This window comes from Lissotriton helveticus, chromosome 6 (genome assembly GCF_964261635.1).
Source record: "Lissotriton helveticus chromosome 6, aLisHel1.1, whole genome shotgun sequence".
NCBI lineage: Eukaryota > Metazoa > Chordata > Amphibia > Caudata > Salamandridae > Lissotriton > Lissotriton helveticus.
In genome coordinates this window covers 651,253,648-651,274,460 of record NC_136067.1, presented here as the reverse complement: position 1 = coordinate 651,274,460, position 20,813 = coordinate 651,253,648, and the positions used below count along the sequence as shown (strand labels likewise).

Sequence of the window (20,813 nt, the reverse complement as noted above, 5' to 3'; positions counted from 1 at the left end):
CCCCTCCCGCCGGAATTCCGGTGGCGATAGAGATCTACGCCGGGACCCGCAGCCCGCACGGACCGTGCCCTGCCGTCCCCGCTTCCCTATCCCCGAGTGTCTACAAGCCGCGCCGCCCCCCTCGTGGAGACCCCAGTACCGTCGTACTAGGAGTCGAGGGCCGCGCCTGCTTGTGTGCCCACACCCGCTGACGTCAGGATCCGACGGCATCACTGATCGAACTGAGTCGCGCTGCTCGTGCCTGACTCGGCCCAATTCCCCAAAAGAAAGAAGCATTCCGGAAGGTGACCTCGGGCTAGGGGCCCGCAACGTTTGATTTCCCCTTCCTCGCTCCAGCCAAATTGTGAGTAAGACTGAGCGCTCCCGCTCGGGTGCGCCGGCCCCCAGTCCCCCGCCTCCCTGCAAGAAGCCCAGCGTAGGTGAGAGAGCAACCGGGGCCCGTCCCTGACCAAGTGGGACCTCTGCGCCTCGAGGCCGAGTCTAGCATCGGTACGCCCCCCCGCCTGGCTAACATACTGTACGCGGCGTACGAGTGCTCACGCCGGATGCGTGAGCCGTGACAGGGTGTTTTTCTGTTCACCGCGCTGAGGGCACAGAAGCGCTGCGAAGCGCTAGATCGACCAAAGACTGGCAGGGTGTTCCCAATAGCGCAAGGAGGGAGCCCTGTTGGGTGGAGAATCATAACAGAACTGTGAGAAAGAGAACTTTTTTTGAGGATAACCTGGATTAAGAAGAAACCGAATATTTGAACTGTAACAGAAGAAACGCTTACCTACTTATAATCTTGTGGCCCAAAGAAAACGTTATTTGTCTTGTAATAAGTCTGAACTGCATATATACATTTTTACATAAAGGAGCGTATTTTTATATATTCACAGCCTGGTGTCCATTTGTGGGGGGATTGGTACATTTTACTGTGTGTGTTATTACAAATGCTTAACTGAATGACGCCTGAAGAATAGCCTTGGCTGCTCACGCCACGCACCTAGAGGGTGAGCAAGGGTAGTTCTAAGGGGTCATCCTTTGCCCTGACTTAGAGGAGAGGGTCCCTGCTTGTCACAAGTGCATACTTGCGCCAACCAGAGACCCCCAATTCTAACAGGGGGCACTTGCACTGTGGCACTAATTAGCAGTGGCACAGTGTCCAAAGCATAAATCCAGCAAAAACATATCAAAAAGAGAAGAGGCAATCCATCAAAATGGAAGGGAGACTCACGCCAATGATGTTTGGTCTAACAATACACATTAATAGTGCTCAAGGTTTATAAAGTATGGAAAAGCAACCCGAAAGGATGTCTTGTTGGGCAAGCTCAAATACTCAAAGGTACATGGATAAGATGAGACCCCAAATTGTGCAGACGATTTTCAATCAATCAGGTATTTGTGAAGCGCATTACTCACCCGCAAGGGTGTCAAGGCGATGGGTCAGGGGTTTCGGAGTTTCGCACAGCTTCGTCTCACCCGAAGAGTCAGGTCTTGAGGAGTTTCCTGAAAGCTTGCAGTGTGAGGGGTTGTCTGATGCGGAGGGAGTTTGTTCCAGGTCTTTGCAGCAAAGTACGAGGATTGCACTCCCACTCTGCGAATGCGTGGGATTACGGCTAGGGCAAGGTTGACGGATCGGTTACTTCTGTTGGGTGTGTAGAAGGAGATTCTTTTGTTGAGGTATTGGGGTCCGATTTTGTGGAGGGATTTGTAGGCACGAGTTAGGAGCTTGAAAGTCACTCTTTTCGACAGGGAGCCAGTGGAAGTCTCCTAGGGGTTGGGTGACGTGGTGTCATGGGATGCAGAGGACAGGTCTAGCTGCGGCGTACTGGATAGTCTGGAGTTTGCGGAGTAGAGATTTGTTTATGCTGGCGTAGAGGGTGTTTCTGTAGTCCAGTCTGCTGGTTATGAGTGTGCGGGTGACGATCCTTCTGGATTTGGGTGGGATCTGTTTGAAGGTCTTGCAGAGGGTGTTGAGGCATGTGGAGGCTAGGCGTTGATCTGTCTGTGCATGGTGAGGGAGGAGTTGAGGATGATGCAAAGGTTGCACACGTGGTCTGTGGGTGTAGGAGGATCGTCGAGGGTGGAGGGCCACCAGGTGTTGTCCCATGCTGAGAAGGTGGATCAGAGGACGAGTACTTCAGTCTTCTCTGTGTTGAGCTTTAAGCAGCTGTAGCTCATCCAGGAGGCTCATTCTGGCCCCTCCATTGAAAGCAGGCAGAGTCAATTGTTGATGCGATTCCAAATGACTACCAACAGATGGACATCAGTGAATCAATACTACTGAGGCCGCACCAAAGCCAGGAGAATGTTAAGTTTATTTCTAAAGCACACTCTCACACGCGAGGGTATCCTGACGATTGCTTTGCATGCATTGCCTATAAAGCAATTCACATGACCTTACTTTCGTATTTGAAAACGCACACAAACCTGTAGGCATCAAATGACAAAAAACAGGAGAAGAAACTACCTAATTTGAAAAATCCTTACTACTGTCCCTCACCCTCTCCCACCAAAAAAAAAAAACGCAGAACAACATTCACATGCCTAGCTGCAAAACTGTTGAACTCTATTCCAGAACACATGAAACTAAATCTGAATGTTTTGGCATTTCAGAAAGTCCAAAAACAGGTCTTAGGACTATACTTCCACAGCTGAATTTCTCGCTAATTCCTCACTGCTTTTCGCACTGTTCATAGTTTACTAGTTATAGGTAAAGCACTTTGTCTCCCAGTGGCTAGGTTCATTCTTTAGAAATACTTTAAATGACATCCTCTCAACCTTTGAAGTCACCATCTGCTTGAAAGAATCAGCATTTATTGTTCTCGGTAGTTGTGAATAAATCCAGTTTTGGGTGGTCCTAGTAATGGACATTCTCTTCCACCAGTTCTTGGTTTAACTCCCCCTCCTAATTGTTAACTGCAGCCCTACTGAGTATATGCCCATGAACTGCCTACTCCAGGAATGTTTTTCGCTGACTGCGAATTGCTGCAATTGATGGCCCAGTTCCAGATATGTTATGATTCCTCTGAAAGTAATGGGAGAGTGGCGATTCCTTGTTTACATAACATAGAAGAGTGCCGTCTGTTCCTAGAGGAACTGCATATTTGTTTAATCTTGGGAGTAACAACTGTAGTTCTCTTAAGACCGCTTTGAGTTCCAAGATGTTTATATGAAGTTGCCTCCCTGTCTGTGTGAAATAATAGCCTTTGGCTTCCAGATCCTAAAAGATCACACCACAAATATTGTACAAATTTCCAAAAATCACCAAGGAACACCAGCTTACAGTTTTATGGCATTTGCTTCCCTAAAATTAACAGATTGGGAACTGGCCCTAAAAGGTCACAAACGTACCACATGCTGCCGTTTGCTACCACATTCCAGTTCTTAAACTAGCCAAATGGTTTGCTGAAGGGAAAAAAAGTTGCATGCAAACAGAAAAATTAAGTGAGTCAGCAGAACAGCTAGATCCCGATTATTATTTGCAACTTGAGTTACATGGGCATTTCGATGGCTGAAACTAACACCACCAAGCACACAGTCTGTGAAAATCTGCTGAGTGCCCTATGCGCTCAGCGCTGTAATGATGGTGAGAGAGCCCATAAGTCCACCACTACGGCCACAATCCAATGAGCAGGAGAGGGCTGGGGCGCACTAAGTGGCAGAAGGGACGCGCAGCATAAGAGGTGGTAGGGGAGGAGCAGTGTGACATGCATGAGTCACGGGCTGAGCCTCCCGTCGCCTTCGCTTTTACGCACACAGGCAGGAAACATTTAAAAGCATGCATTGGGCAATGCAAGAAAATATGCTACAACCAATATAACTGGAGGAACAGTTAGTGGTCCACACAGGAACCAATTAAAAGCCAGGAAAAAGAGGGGGGTGGGATATAAACCTTTGCAGGCCATACCTAAAAAACAAGCCTAATCACCTCTTAAAATGAAGCCTAAACCAAGCAAATATCCTACTAGAAAAAGCCTGAATGGCGGTGGAGATCGAAAAGTGCAAAACGCCTAATAAAAAAATACAAGCAACAAAACGGGAGCCACGGAGGGGGAGGTAGCAGTAAAAAAGCAGCAGTAATACAACTGTGGCATCAAGAGGAGGTGGGAGGAAGAATGCTATATTTGAATGTAAGCAGTTAGGGCGCTTGAAGCTAAACACAGACAAACCGTAACAGAGCAGGAAACCAAGAAAAAAAATAGACCCCCAAAGAACAGATAAAGAACAATCGCGGAATGAAACATGGTGGAATAAGTCCCTGCTCTGTGGGAGGAACAGAAGAGAGAAAGGAGGGACAAAGAGGCAGGACAGGCCACTAGCGAGCAAGGATTTTTAAAGGATACTGACATGAACAAATAAAAAGTAATGACAACAAAGGGGATGGACTTGAAGCCCACAGACTGATTACAGCATGCCCTGACTAGCTCGACCTAAAAAGGAGGGACAGAGAAAGGATTAGCCATTAGCAAGCAAGCCTTTAACAATTAAAGGGACAAATAAAAAGGCAGTTGGAAGGTTGTAAGCCCACAGAGTAAATACAGCATGTCTCAAAGAGAAAGCGCATGCGCTGCCTAGGCTCAACCTAAAAAACGGTCAACAGTCTCACTGTGGACAAAGGAAGGAAACAAATGTTATTATCTAACAGTTTTTTTTTTATTCATTTGGCTTGTTAAATTGACATTGCTGGTTTCACAGGGTTTTTGTAAATTTGCACCTAATAAGCAATACCTGAAAACGCTAAAAGCTGGAAGGTCTGGATAATGGGAGTGAGGAAAAGTATTTTTCGATCAACAATCATTCTTACCAGGACTCCATTGGTTTTTACTATTGCCATCTCGTGGCAAATACCTTTACAGGACCCACCTGGTCGTTTTTCTTTTGTACAAGGACAATTCTATCAGCACGACAAAAATCCATTTTTGTAGGGCTGCATTTCTGCCCAGGAACTGTCACCCGCCCAACCCCCTGTTCTCTGCAGTTCATCAGAAAGCCACATGGCCCTCACCCCAAGTTAATGACTCATCTTTCCTCTCCTGCTCCCGGCCTGATAACACATCCTTGACATCCTGATCAGGTTATCTGGACAATGGTCTGGCTGCTGGCTCCTTATCAGGGTGGGTAAACAATGATTTGAAAGATCCGGCTTTGATCAGGCAGTTGAACAATCACCTGAAAGAAAGAGCCCTGATAAAAGCAGAGTGGACAATGCTCTGTGTACCAAGCCTTGACCAGGTCACCAACTACAAGCATAGAGTGGACAATGCTCTGTGTACCAAGCCTTGACCAGGTCGCTAACTACAAACACCACCTGGGTCCAGCTAATCAACAACAAACACTGCCCTGAGTGAATAATGGACTAACAGCCAAATGAATGTTCTAAGAAACATATAAAAGGCATGTAAGCTACAGAGTGAAGTAGCAGCCTCCTGTGTCTTGTCTTTGACTGGCTTTGGACTCTGTTCCATAGCCCGGGCTATTGAAATAAATCTGGGTTCCTCCTGCAGACGAAGGCTCCTGTGTCTCCTTTTACTACGTATGAAGGGTATGGAAGATTTGGGCGGATCCCCCGCCGCCGAGACCCTGTAAGTGGGTTAATCCGGTTCTTCAAATGGCGCTCGAATAGGGACTCCACGAGTACGCAGGTCAGGCCCGGTGGACGTGAGGAGGTGCATGGAGAGACTCCGACGGAGGCACCCTACCCAAGGATTCTTGTTATATTCCGGTAGACCGAACGACTCATCCGTTGTTCCTTCCCCACCCGGTGTGGGCCACTTGACATCCTTCTCGCTGGAGTCCCCTAGCAAATAATTTCTGGAGCAGGACACAGCCCTACGTCTGCAGAAGAGAACTACCCCTGTAAGGTAAGGGTGGGCTGATCACCCACCAAGTCTGTATGATTCTGTTATTGACTTTCGCAAAAGCCAATGTTATTGACTTTTGCCAAAGCCAAGCAAGCGCGGTGAATTTTTTACCCGCTGGTGTCTGTTCTGTATGATTCTGTTATCATTGTCCTTTGCAAACGACAAGCAAGCGAGGTGAGTTTTAGGAACCCGCTGGTGTCTGTTATCTGTTTAAAAGCATGCCAGTCAGTAGCAAATTCAAGAGGTTTTGTTGTTGCTCGCTTCCTACAGAAGGAACTCCTGGCCATACTATGTATATTAAAAATGGCCCTGCTGCCATAATGTTTTCCCCGTTTCGGGAGAAATACACCAAGAAAAGTAACACGGAGTTACAGTGGCCATTTTTTGGCTCCTTTGATTCCCAAGTCCTCACAAACTTAGAGGAACAATTAATTAGGAGAAAAACACGCCCGTCCATGTTTGAGTCTGTTCGATTTTGGAGGAAAGAGGTAGAACAGAGAGCTAGGAAACAAAAGGCGCAATAAAGAAAACAAGAACGAATGTCTATGGCTGACCACCCTAGAGAAAATTTGCAAAATAGAATGACCAAATCAGTAGAAATAGCCGATAGGGAGCATGGGGCCCGGGTACAGAAATGTTATCCAGTCCGTGAGGAAAAAGTAAAGGTCCATATAGAGGGGGGAGAAGAAAGTGATTCCTTGCTTGATACCATGCTAGAAAGCCCTCCTGCATATGCCCCAATGTGCCCTGACATCTCACACCCCGCATGTCCCCCTACCACTACCCGCTCCAGCCCCCACTGCCCCTCCTACTGTTCCCCTTGTCACACCAGCCCTCCCGACTTTTCCCATGACTTCGACCACACACGTTAACCTTGTCCTCACCGTGGGAATGACAACAAGTCTCCATCAGTCCAACCCTAGCAGCTTTTCCCTTACCCGCCCATCTCCTGCTTCCCCGTGGTCTACAGTCAAACAAGACTTATGTAAATTATTTAATTCCCCCCGCTTAGCCTCCTTACGCTCAGCAGTCAGTTTTTCATCCCTTCAAGAGAAAGACCTACAGAGGCAACAGTTTGAATGTTGGATGAATAACAAAAATATTTATTCTTTTAAAGAAATATGGTCCACCTTTTCACAATGGACAATTATGGAACAAACAACCTGGGCTGAATACATGTGTGTTTTGATCATGCAAAAATTTGAAAATGTGTCTGTTCAGATACCCACCGGATTGATGGACCTTAGGTCACAAGTAAAAAGGGGTGATGTTCAGGGAGAGGGGATGTTTAGTTCTATATCTGTTTTAGTAGCTTACCGTGACATGACTACCTTTTCAAATGCCCCTTTAGAAACAGCTATGCCAATGAGAGCGGCGGCCCCTGTCTTTGTTAGTGCACTTACCCACGCCCAAAATAATGGCAGAGGAGCTGTCGAAGCACACTGGCGCAGGCTTTGGGTTAATGTCCCTTGGAAAAGGTCAGAAGTAATGCAGTTGAAAGGTCAGTTACCAGATCCCCGGAAGAATCAGGCTGCCTTTTACTGAGAGTTAGGCCAGATTATATCCGCAGGTACTCTTGTTCTGGAGGATATAGATTTACTTTTTGGTACGGTTGTACCCACTGAAATTTGGAATAAGATTCGGCATACCGATCATGAAGTGGCATTGGGAGGTAAATGGGCTGACCTAGAGGCTATGGAAGAAGCAAGGGTAGGGGGGACTAAACCAGAAGCTGCCATCCTGACTTTGCCCGGTAAAATAATGACATTTATGAAGACACTTTTACCGGAAACTGTCATCAATTGGGATAAAATCAACGCCTGTAGACAGCGAAAAGATGAAAATGTGGCTGATTTCTTCACCCGTTTTGAGACTATATACAAGGGGCATAGCGGTTTGGATCCCCGGACCCCAGGTTCTGGCCCAGTGTTTGTCGACAAATTTGTCAGCAATTTACTTCCCGAGATCTCTGCCAGGCTTAAGAAGGTTGAGAGTACTTGGTCTGCTCAAACTATGACCGGTATCTTGGCTATGGCTCAATACCACGAGAATAGGGAGAACGAGGATAAGGAAAGTAATAAGGTCAGGGATCTTAAAACTAAGGCACTTTTTTACAGCAAGCTTATCCTCCCCGAGGTCCCGATGCCCGCGGAAATTTTAGACCGCAACCCCAACCCCCTCCAAGCGCTCGCCAGTCCACCCCCTCCAGTCCTCAAGGAACGGGAGACCTCCAAACACATCACTGTGCTTATTGTAAGGGTTACGGCCATTGGATAGATGAGTGTCCCGTATTAGCAGAAAACATAATAACAGGGAGGACTCGGCCTCGCGCTCCCAGGGAAGCGAGGCCGACTCGGGATCATGGCCCGCCCCATCCACAGGATAAAGAAGTAGGTCCAGGGATGACGCCCCCATCCGGCAGCGCCCGACCAACAGGTTTGATGGGAACGAAGCAACACGCACTTATTATAATGATGATTATGATGAAGTTGATGAAACAGGATCCTACCAAGCGTAGGACAGCCAGGAAAGGGGTATTACCAGAGTGCAAATTCCAGTGAATCAAAAGGGCCTGTATGTGAAAATGTCAGTTGTGGGGAATGATAAGAATTTTCTTTTGGATACTGGGACCACCAGGTCTTCTATTGCACGTCTGTCAGTCCCGGAAGCACCCCTTTCTGGCAATATGAATGTCTCCGTGGGTTTTGCAGGACACCCGTGACCAGTCCTGTCTCTGAACCCCTCCCTCTCAACATTGGCCCTGCACATATTGACGCTCCCTTAGTCCTTACTACAGGTTGCAGTGAGAACTTGCTAGGTTTGGATTTACTAAAAGCCCTGCATGCGACCATATCATGTAGTCCCCAAGGTGTATCCCTAACAATCTCCCCGACTGCAGCTTCCTACATGTATCTGTCTGGTCCTCTCCCACCAGAGTTGCAGTCTTTACCTTCCGCCCTCTGGGCATCATCAGACACTGATGTAGGGTGTCTCAAAATACCCCCTCATGTGGTACGCATCAAACCAGGTGCACTTCTCTCCCGCCTCCGGCAGTATCGACTGCCCGTGGAAGGAGAAATGGCCCGGTTGACAATAATATCCGAATTGATGGACAAGGGCGTAGTGGAGGAGACATGTGGCAATATCTGTAACAGTCCCATTATTCCCGTTCTTAAAAAGACTAATGGAGATGCTCTCTCCCCTAAAATATACAGATTTGTGATTGACCTGAGAGCCCTTAACAAAATAACAGTATCTCAATATCCTGTTGTCCCCGACATCACTGCCCTCTTGACGATGGTTCCTTCTGACGCCACACATTTCTCCGTCATTGACCTAAAGAACGCCTACTTCAGCATACCCATACATCCTGACAGCAGAACATTTTTTGGTTTCTCCCTTGGTGGGCGGAGTTTTAGATTCTGCCGCGCCCCTCAAGGATTTACTGAGAGCTCCAGTATCTACAGCCAAGCCCAAAAAGCCAACTAGATTCCTTAGAACTTCCTGACAATTCAACACTATTGCAGTATGTAGACTACCTCCTCAGAGCTGCAAATTCTGCCCCAACATGTAAAGAAGCTAATCTCTGTCTGTTACGCCACCTAGCCCTCCACAACCATAAAGTCTCTTTGAAAAAGCTTCAGTTTTGTCACGAGAAGGTGACCTATTTAGGTCATCTCCTCTCGAAGGAGGGAAGGCAACTCACCGCTGATCGTGTAGCCATTATCAATGCAATGACGGCCCCACGAACACAAAAGCAGGTACGAGCTTTCATAGGCCTAACCTCATACTGTAGACAGTGGATTTCCAGTTTTTCGGCCATAGTCAAACCCCTTCTTGCCCTCACCACCAAGCATGTATCAGACAGTTCCTTTCCATGGACTACAGAGCATGCGCAGGCCTTCGGAGATTTGAAGAGGGCCCTGTGCACTGCTCCAGTCCTCGGTACCCCTGACTATAGAAAACCATTTTTTCTTTTTGTACATGAGACAGATGGCTGTGCATGCGCAGTCCTGACCCAGATGTTTGGAGGTCACCAACGGCCATGTGCCTATTTTTCAGCCACCTTAGATCCTGTTGCGAGGGCTCTCCCAGGATGCCTACGGGCAACAGTTGCGGCCGCTCTCATGGTCCATCAGAGTGCAGGAATCGTCATGAACTCCCTCTGACCCTGATGGTCCCCCATTCTGGAGACACCCTCCTTAACAACACCAAGACACAGTACCTCACTAGCGCACGACTTACAGGGTATGAGCTTACACTCTTTTCCAGCCACATTAACATCAAAAGATGTACTGCACTAAACCCCGCCACATTACTTCCACTGGACACTCCAGATGCCCGCTTAGACCCACATGACTGCATTTTAAGGACAGAGGACGAGACAAAGTGACGGGTTGACTTACAGAATACCCCGATAGAGGACCCAGAAGGTACACTATATGTGGACGGATCATGTCTCAGAAGGCCAGATGGTAACACCTCAGCTGCCTACGCACTCACAACATTAGAAAAGGTAGTCGAAACAGCTCAGATTCCACAGTGCTCTGCCCAGACAGCAGAACTAGTAGCCCTCACTAGAGCCTGTGAATTAAGCAAGGGTATAACGGTAAATATCTACACCGACAGCCAGTATGCCTTCGGGGTGGCCCACAACTTCGGGAGGTGATGGAAAGAAAGGAATTTCCTTACTTCCCATGGGACCAAGATCCAACATGGCCTCCTAATACACAGACTGTTATTCTGTCCCTCCCCAAGAAGGTGGCCATTATGAAATGTCAAGCCCATAAGAAAGTGACAGACTATGTCGGGAAAGGCAATGCTCTTGCTGATCAGACGGCCAGACAAACAGCGCTGAGGAAGAGGGAAGGAATGTATGTAGGAGGTCCCGCTAGGTGGGTGACAGAAGGGGGCATGGTTGAAAATACAGTACAGTGTGCTTGACATTCAGTCCCATACTACTCCTGAAGAACTGAGAGTGTGGGAAGATCACTTAGCAAAGGAGGGAAGTGATGGTTGTTGGGTCCGTACAACCACGGAGAGACAATGGATGTTGCCTGACAGTCACGTGCTGGCAGTAGTTACAATGGCCCATGGTCCTGCCCACATTGGCCCAAAAGGAATTTGCAAACTGTTGGAACCTACATGGTACAACTCCAAAATACCTGCATATGCTGAAAAACTGGTTAGAACATGTATGGTCTGCCTAATGCACAACCCCGGAAAAGGCATCGTTACTCCTAAGGGAGGATTCCCTCCTCCGATCTTCCCGTTTGAAGTCCTCCAAAAGGACTACATCCAGATGGACAGGTGTATTAACTTAAAATATGTCCTGGTAGTGGTCTGTGCATTCAGTAGATGGGTGGAAGCCTACCCCGTCAAAGACTGCACTGCCATCACTACCGCCAAAGTACTACTCAAGGAATACTTCCCACGCTTTGGTTTGCCCCGCTTGGTCTAGAGCGACAACGGGACACACTTTACAGCTCAAATCATGGACCATATCTGTACAGCACTAGGCATAAAGCAGAAATTTCACGCCACTAACCACCCCCAGTCAGCAGGTCTAGTGGAGGTATACAATGGCATCCTAAAAACTAAAATGGCCAAAATAGTAGCTGAGACCGGTGTCCCTTGGGTTGATGCCCTGCCCTTGGCCCTACTGTCCACTAGAACAACGGCCCACACCAGGATAGGATTATCACCCCATGAGATTGTGTTCGGGAGGCCTGCCAATGTCTAGGGTGTCCCTCAACCTAAAAAACTGTCCGATGTTGAATACCCTGTATTGACTGATTACCTGTACAATCCAACTCACAACTTTCGTACTCGTTATCACCAGGTGCACGAGGCCATACCAGACAAAAGCGAGGGCCCAGGACACGTCATCCAACCTGGTGACTGGGTCCTGGTGAGGAACTTCCAGCGGACCAAGAGCCTCGAGCCCCGCTGGACACAACTACGCCAAGTCCTATTGGCCAACAGCACTGCTGTAAAAGTGGATGGCCAGAAAAACTGGGTCCACTCTACCCAGGCGTGTCCCTCTACCTCTCCCCTATGATGAGTGGATGAGGGAAGGACTGGGAGACACAGAAGTTCCAACCTTTGTCCCATTCAGCGACGCCAGGCTGCATTCCACGTCCACTGAAGCGGAGAGTGACAACATCCTACTCAGCATCAAGTACTACTGTTTCCTGATCATACTGTCCCTGCTTCCGACAGGTATAATCTACGTTCCAGACGGAAGGCTTGCCCTTGACTTCGCCAGGTGGCAAAGGCTGTAGGGCTGTGATCCTCCCAGGCTGAGAGTAGTGCCGTTTGTAAGACTGAGCTAAACCACAAGGGCCCTCGGCCCTCTGCATTCTGGTGAAGCAACCACCAATCACAGACAGCCACTAGGGGTCCCTGGCTTAGCACAATGGCCGCCTTCCCAAACACCTGTATCCGGAAACGAGATGCCAGTCTCCGGCATAGCAGATGCTTCCTGGCCACCGTGGTAACGCTGTTTATCTCCCTCCTCCTATCTATCATTGGTTGGCTCTTACTGATCTTCCATCCTGCTACATCACCGACTCCTATACCGACTCCTGCAGATCAATATTATTCCTTACCAGCCCACGAATTACCCCGCCGTGCAGAATTTTTCAATAACACCTTCATCCAAATGCTGCATCACCACCAACTGATCATGAACACTTCCAACTGCTGGGTGTGCGGACTGATGCCACGTTCCATGCTACATCCTGTCCCATTCTTTCCTTATCCATTTTCCATCTCTGGGTCTTGCCTTGCATGGTGGATGTTGATGCAGGAGGCCTTCACTGTCAATGGCACTGCCCATCCTGTCCTTGGAATATTCCGTGATGACTTCTGACGGAACAGATCTGGCAATACCAGTGCTCCTTTTTGCCAGACCAGCTCTTCCACATTGCTACTACCACCAGATGAACTCGGTGAGATTGTAGTATTCAATTCCACCACTCGACAAACATTTTCGAGGTTCCGCACAAGAAAGATACTGCCCAATGAAAGACACTTTAAATGTCATAAATGTGCAAGGCCGTTTCTGCCTTCATGGCCTAGGGACTAAGAAAGTTGGCACCAGTATATGCGACATCACTAAGACACTAAACTCCACATCTCCTCTGAAGTTGGGGGCATCCTCCAACACCTACTTTATCTGTGGAACTCCCGCCTACACTTGGCTCCCCCGTAACTGGTCTGGTACATGCTATCTGGCCTTCCTCCTTCCACCAACATATTCCACCCATGGAGGTTACCATCTGACAATGAAGGGCGCCCTGCGCCGTTCACGTAGGGGTGTCATATCAGCAGAAGATATAACAGGCCAGGAAGCTGGGGACTTCTTCAAAGGTATGCTTCCATTCTGGGGCCCCATGGCAAACAGTAGAGCTATCCGAGGACTGACCAGGGTCCTTGAGGCCACCATCACAGTAACAGCTGGTCCCCTCTCCAACATCATTGCAGAACTGCAGGCGGACCGCCTCATAACGCTCCAAAATCACATGGTACCGGACGTCATCCTGGCTGATCGTGGTGGCGCATGTAAATTGATCGTCTCCAGCTGCTGCGTGTATATCCCGGACAACGCACCTACAGTGTACAATGCCATCCAACGTCTTCATCGTCTCTCTTCCGAAGTGCATCTGGATGAAGGCAACTGGTCCCTCACCGGCTGGATCTGGGGCCTTCTTTCCCAGTGGGGTTGGAGGGTCCTCATCTTCCTTGCCTTAGGAGTAGCTGTCCTGGTCTCCTGCTGTCTGTGCTTTCAGTGCCTGCCAGTGCTCTGTACAATGTGTGTCCAGACCATCAAGCCTCCGCCATCAAACATTCACAACTCCAATATGATGGTGATGATCCAGCAAGAAACAGATGGCCTTATGAACATTGACATTTCCTAAAGTATTTGCCACTCTATGGCAAAAGGAGGGTCTGAGGAAAAGTATTTTTCGATCAACAATCATTCTTAGCAGGACTCCATTGGTTTTTAACATTGCCATCTCGTGGCAAACACCTTCACAGGACCCACCTGGTCGTTTTTCTTTTGTACAAGAAAAATTCTATCAGCACGACAAAAATCCATTTTTGTAGGCCTGCATTTCTGCACAGGAACTGTCACCCGCCCAACCCCCTGTTCTCTGCAGTTCATCAGAAAGCCACATGGCCCTCACTCCAAGTTAATGACTCATCTTTCCTCTCCTGCTCCCAGCCTGATAACACATCCTTGACATCCTGATCAGGTTATCTGGACAATGGTCTGACTGCTGGCTCCTAATCAGGGTGGGTAAACAATGACTTTAAAGACCCGGCTTTGATCAGGCAGGTGAACAATCACCTGAAAGAAAGAGCCCTGATCAAAGCAGAGTGGACAATGCTCTGTGTACCAAGCCTTGACCAGGTCACTAACTACAAACACCACCTGGGTCCAGCTAATCAACAACAAACACTGCCCTGAGTGAATAATGGACTAACAGCCAAATGAATGTACTAAGAGACATATAAAAGGCATGTAAGCTACAGAGTGAAGTAGCAGCCTCCTCTATCTTGTCTTTGACTGGCTTTGGACTCTGTTCCATAGCACGAACTATTGAAATAAATCTGTGTTCCTCCTGCAGATGAAGGCTCCTGCGTCTCCTTTTACTACGTATGAAGGGTATGGAAGATTTGGGCGGTTCCCCCACCGCTGAGACCCTGTAAGTGGGTTTATCCGGTTCTTCAAGAGGTTAATGTCATAGTGAAACTTTCCAAGATCTGCAATATTAGTCTAAATGGCACAGGCATTCTTGAGAGCTCACATACCTTTCTCTGCTATCAATGAGACTTTTATGCTGTACTAGTAGTAGATGCTTTGCTAATAAGCAAATTCAATAACAGTGCCCACTACTAAATTTCCTGAACCAACTTTGCAAGTTGGAGAACGTGTGTCCCTCCATGCTTCTATAGGTAAACACTGTGGTCATGCTGTTGGTGCAAATCGTTACAACCTTGTCTAGAATCAACATCAGAAAGGACTAGTTGTACTGCCCTCAGCTCGAATACAATGATTTGAAATGTCCTCTAGGGTGAACCAATGGGCCTGACTCCTAAGAGAGTTTGTTTCTGGTCCCCAACCTTATCGGGTGTGGGGTCTACAAATGATCTGTCCAGTGATAAATGTTCCTTGTTCCACCACTGCAGAATGTGGCAAACACTGGGCTCCACCAACACTAAACCTTTCAATTTTCCCGTAACTTGAGACCCTGGGTCAGTTAGACATTCTTATTAAGGATGCAACATAGGCTTATGTTCATTTGTAATGTGATGTAGGACACCATCATTCCTAGCAGTTTCATTATCAGTCTCACAATCAGAGGATGTATTAGTAGGAAAATGGGTAGTAGCCTTTGAAATCTCATACTCTCTAGATGCTGCGGTAAGATTTAGCTGTCACACAATTTAATTTTTGCTCCCAGAAACCAGTTTGCATGCTGTAGGCAATTTGTGGATCAGTTGGCTAAATTGTTGAGTGAGGGCAAAGTGTTCAATGAAACTTGGCCCCTTTATAGGCCAAGTGTCTAGACAGCGAAATACATTAACTTGGTTGTGCTTCAAGTAAGCCACCGCCATATTTAAGCATTTTATCTTATAATGTGTTCTACTTACCACAAACCTTAGGTAACAGTGGCAGCTCCTGCACTATGGCGGAGGTGCATCGCCCCACTGCTTTCAAGCAGTGCGAGAAGACGAAACATAACATGATAATAACTTTCAGTTATCATCATGTTAGGTTTCCTTTGCAGACTTTTTTGATCACTGTGAGAGACGCAAGAAAACCTGAATCAAGGACGCGAACAAAGAAAAACGCGAAGTTTTAGAGCAATCAATTACAGCACGGAATTCGGTCACAGCCTCATGCGATCATGCCGCCACACTATTAAATAGAGTGTCTCATCTAAAATATCACCTCTATTAGAAGTGCATTTCATACTAATAAGAAATTGTTGGTCCTGAGGAGAACCCCGCATTTGGGGGTTCGAAATGTGTCGACCTGTTTTGGTGCCTTTTGTCAACTGGAAACTTGCGTGAATTGTATTGAAAAAGCAGGGTTCGACTTCTAAACTATTTTTGCTAACCAAATTAAAACGGTTGAAGCTAAATCATTCATATGGACAGAGAATTCACTATTGACATTAGGACCAAAGTGTATATTTTGTATGTTAGGGAAGGATGAATGTATTGGCCAGTGTGTGAGTTGGATGTGTTGTAAATTTGTAAATTGTATTGTGTATTGAGACTCTGATGTATTGTAATGTTTTATATTTGTACATACACAAAAAAAAGTATTGATATGTTTATGAAAAAATAATGCTCAACTAGTGAAAAAAATGAATCAATAAACTAGTGACGTAAGTTAAAAAAACGGACCAGTATGCTTTTTTCATAAAGGTCGGCATAAATACGTATAAGTGACGTCCAGTACTGGCATTTGTGTTGTTCTTTTGATTGATTAGGCTTAGCCTTGCTGGGTAAGAGCCACAACCCTGTGTCGTTTTTCCTAGGTTTTCTTTGCGGGCGGATGGGCGGGGCTGCTCTGCTCACCGAGCAGGGCAGCGGTGAAGTGGTTTGCCCTCTCAAGTGCACAATGACTGTTTGGTCAGTCCTCTCGGCCACCCAATGCAGTCACGCGCACTTCCCTGTTCTCCATGCAGGCAGCCTGCTGCATGGAGGAGTGAATGTGCATGTCTTTCGATCACACATGGTCAGATGGTTTCCCTTTTTTGGAAGTGGGATGAGGTCTTACATGGAAACAATCTTAAAGTGATCTGAGATTATGCAATAATTTAGTGCTAGTAAATCAAAGTTTGTTCACAGTGTCTTGTACTTTTGGAACGGGGAGTAGGAAGTACAGCATAGCACTATTTGATTGCCTCTTTTTTAATAAGTGTTGTAGAGCGCAGATTGGTATCCATCACAGGAAGTACTGCAAACTGCTAAGTCTTTTTCGGTGTTGGCTCTTTGAACCATTCCTTACTGAGTGGAATCTCCTTTTGTGGTTTATCTCCTGAGGGAGGTCCCTCTGCGTGAGAGGAGTTTTTTCTAGGCCAGTGACATTAAGCCTGGTCCTGGGTATCATCCCCAGATGTATGAGCAATAGTATTTGTCCTAGATGGGTTTCAATAGGGGGGGGCTGGAGGTAGAGATTCTCCATAGCTGCTGTCTCTGCTCCCTTTCTGTCTTCAGTGCACCAATTGTGCCTCCACTCTTGTCATTGGACTCAAATCCTCCTATGTCCTTGGCTACTTGCCCAAAGGGGGATTCTGTAGAATCCAGGCAGTCCATTTCTGAAAATGTGCCCAACTCTTATCCAGTCAGTGCCCAGATAGGTTTAGATGATCAAAAGGTGTCGCATGCCAAGCAGTTGGGCTTGTTGCAGACACTTGGTAAACAGGAGCGGCCTAACCAAATGTTAGTCTTAAATGGGTAACTTATTGCAAGAGGGACAAAACTTGAATTGAGTAACCTTCATACCCTTCCTCCAAATGAATAATTTTCATACGACCTACTTCTTGGTGTTTAACTCGACATGTCTGTGCTTCACCTTTTCTTGGATTTCATGCTTTTTCTCCCTGGCTGTCCAGTGGTAAAATGGTGATGGAGTACTCTATTTGACCGAAGAGAGGATAATACAATTGATAATACAATCGAAGGTGGTGTCTTTGTCAAGTTACGTTGATGTCTCCAATGGAGGTGGGTGGCACAAGTCACTTTACAAAAAAACTTGCAATCATCCAAGCTCAACAATATTGCAGGAGCATGCACAGCCCGTGATCCACAGCTACGTGTGCTGCAAACCTCACTTTTTGGGCACACTGCTCAGCAAATACGTGTAGTTCTTCCAAAGAAGTTGGTATAAATAATCTATGGTAAATTGTGTTCAAAACCGATAAAGCAGAGTCTGGTGGCTCAGTGGACTAATGCGTCCACAGTTGAGGCATCTCTTCGACCTTATGGTCATAGATTCAAATACAGACGGGTCCACTCAGCCTTTCATCCTTTGGGGTTCGATAAAGTGAGTACGACTGAGTAAATACCTGTTATTCAGTGCTAAGATACCCTTCTGGGTGATCGCGTGCTTTACAAATACATAAGTTGTGTTATGCTATGCAAATTCAATACTTTCGAATAGTAAGAAAGAGGAAGCAAAGTGTGATTTGCATTCTAGTACTAATAGGGGAAGGTGTATTTTGGAATAAATAGGATTCTCCTGAATAAAACTTTCGTAGATTTTTCAGTTTAACATCATAATGGAAAAAAATAAATACTACAAACATCCCTATACAGCTCCACTGGGTCTTGCACGCCAGCAGTGACCGACATGGGGAAGGTCATTTCAAATAAGAATTGCTTTGACAGTCATATTTGAATGACTGGAAGCACCAATTATTTTGTTCAATGTAGTTTAAAAAAAAAGCTCAATATTATTTTGCACTATTTCAGTTCTGATGTAGGCTGCAAAAGGTGAAGAGTCCAGCTGATGTGCCCAGCAAAAGTGTTTCCATTCAACCCGACGCAACTCTACGCTTATGTAACTATAAGAACATTTCTGTTAGTGATGGGTGACAAGATGGAACAAATAATTAAATTATGGAATGAACATATGCACTTTATGAAGAAGCCCGTTTAATCTTGCTTTACGATGTTAATATTGCTATTTATGATGTGGTCATTGTTGCAACAAAATTATTTTTGAAGAATACATATGTCACTTGTTTGGATTTGCTTTTTATGTGATGTAACTAGAGGATTGTAAGATATGACATGTAAAGTATGTTGACTTATTCTGGCTATTAGAGAATACCTGGTTGTATTTACATTCAAGATTTATATGACGGATGTGGATAGTTAGAGGCAATTTTCTGCGATTTTAACCCAAAACTCAGGACTCCCTAGTTTGTTTCATTAATCAAGCTGTGGTGATTTAATTTTGATTGAGACAGCGAACTAAATGACTTGCCTGTTACAACTTTTGCCCAACATCTTTTTGATAGAGGTTAGTGAATAGAGTATTGATGTGAAAAGTGTTACTGTGAGCAGAGGGTTGGCCAAGTATATGGCTTATCTGTGCATAAAAGGCATTCAGTCTAATGTTCGTAAAGTTTGTGTTTATTTCTGCACATTGATTAATGTTCTGTGGTTAGAGGCATCTGTATAAAAACTATCAAAGGTGATGGGGGTTGTGTGTTTACACAACAATAGGGTACAATTAGACCCAGTAATCCAGACATTTAAATAAGCAGAATCTCTGCAACATTTTAAAGACACGACTACGCCCACTGCTGTATCTATAGACTAAACCAACGAAATAACAATTGGAACAGATATCAAAATTGGTACAGTTATGATCTAGAGTAGTACAAGTATACCAATAAATAAACCAGTAAAAGATACTTTAATAAGCTAAAATAAAAACCAGGCATCATCATATTTGTAATGTATAAAGATGGATGTGTATTTGAAGATACAATACCTCCACAGCACTGAGAGGGCATACACTTTCTGGAACCTTCCATGCAGTTTCAACAGGATTCATTTTAAACTGTCCTGGATGCTCACTGCTGTGGCTTGGCTGAATATTTTGTGCTGATTCGCAAAGTTTCTTTTCTTGGTGGTTTAAGTCAGGATTATGTACCTCAATGTCCATCATTTCCGTTTCTGCATAAAAGCCACACAATTTTCAAATATTAGAATACAAATATTTTAGGACTCTGTGCAATTTATAATGGTCTTGTTTGAGATTCACATTCTTACTGTGGATGCTAGCACAGCTAAGTGCTAGCATCTGATGCTGTGGCAATGATGCATTTTAAGAGGTAGAGTATTTTCATTTTGTGCACAATCATAAGCAAACATTTGACAGTCTCTTTGTACCAAATTTTCAACAACCACTTGCTGGATATTGTCTTGTTTAATCATTGAAATATATTCTACTAAATATTACATAAATGAAGTGTTTATTATTTAGCAGTGATAGTATGACAACACTGAGTAGCTCATAAAAATAGAAACAAAAGCCAAGCACATCATACATTTCCATCCACCATGGTAGCTGCACTCAAGTCTTCAAGCTGGAATCTTGCATTATTCTTTGCTATCACTGACCTACAGTTCAGTCAATAGATCAACATGTTTACTCGCTGCACTTTTCAGACATAATTGACTATGCTTCTCAATCCTAGTCTCCTGCCTACGTTACACCTGCAGAAAGACCTCATGATAGCTCTGCTAACAATTTTAAGTGCATCTCTTTACAGTACTGGGATCCAAATATCCTTGCCCAGTAAATAAATAGGAACCTTTTACCATTTTTTTCCTTTCTTTTGCTATTTTACGGCATTTGAAAGCGCATGGTTACCATTTGGAAGGTTCTGCAGTGCTTTTCAAATCTGGGCACTAATTACAGTTCTGGGAAGCTTCCTCTACCTGCTGCTTCAAACAATTCAGTTTGTTGTGTGTTTTATAAGTAAGCATGTGGCAGGTATTGATCAAAATAACTGGATATGGATGAGTCAGTGATGGTGGAATTTGAAAAAAGGGAACAAAACATACCTTAGAGAGAAAACAGATACTTGTGCTATCATAGAAACACTTTAAAATTCACAAAATAAAGCCACCTTTTAAAACATCCAGGAGGGAAAAATGAATCCCAACAAATGTTGTAAAGAAATGGGGAACCTCTGCCATTGATAAACGTTCCGGAGAGAGGGAAAATAACTATTGTATTACAACCCCCCCCCCCCTCCCCTGGCAACAGAATGTTAAATTAGGTAAATTCCGGACTAGAAAATAAACTCAAACAAGTACTATATCAACTTTATTAGCATTCAGCATCAATGCAATGATTCATAGAAAACAGGAAATTGAGACTAATATTAATAAGTATAAATAGTTCATACTTCAAATGCACCT

The 20,813-nt window shown here is 45.5% G+C and overlaps 1 protein-coding gene across 4 annotated transcripts in view; it reads right to left on the bottom strand.

Moving 5' to 3' along the window:
• Positions 1 to 20,813, bottom strand: part of TTK (TTK protein kinase) — an 894,856-nt gene that overhangs the window by 539,660 nt on the left and 334,383 nt on the right. For all 4 annotated transcript variants that reach the window (XM_078648117.1, XM_078648119.1, XM_078648116.1 and 1 more), the window contains exon 11: positions 19,375 to 19,559. In XM_078648117.1, coding sequence (XP_078504243.1) covers positions 19,375 to 19,559 — 185 coding nt within the window. The remainder of the gene's footprint in view (positions 1 to 19,374; positions 19,560 to 20,813) is intronic.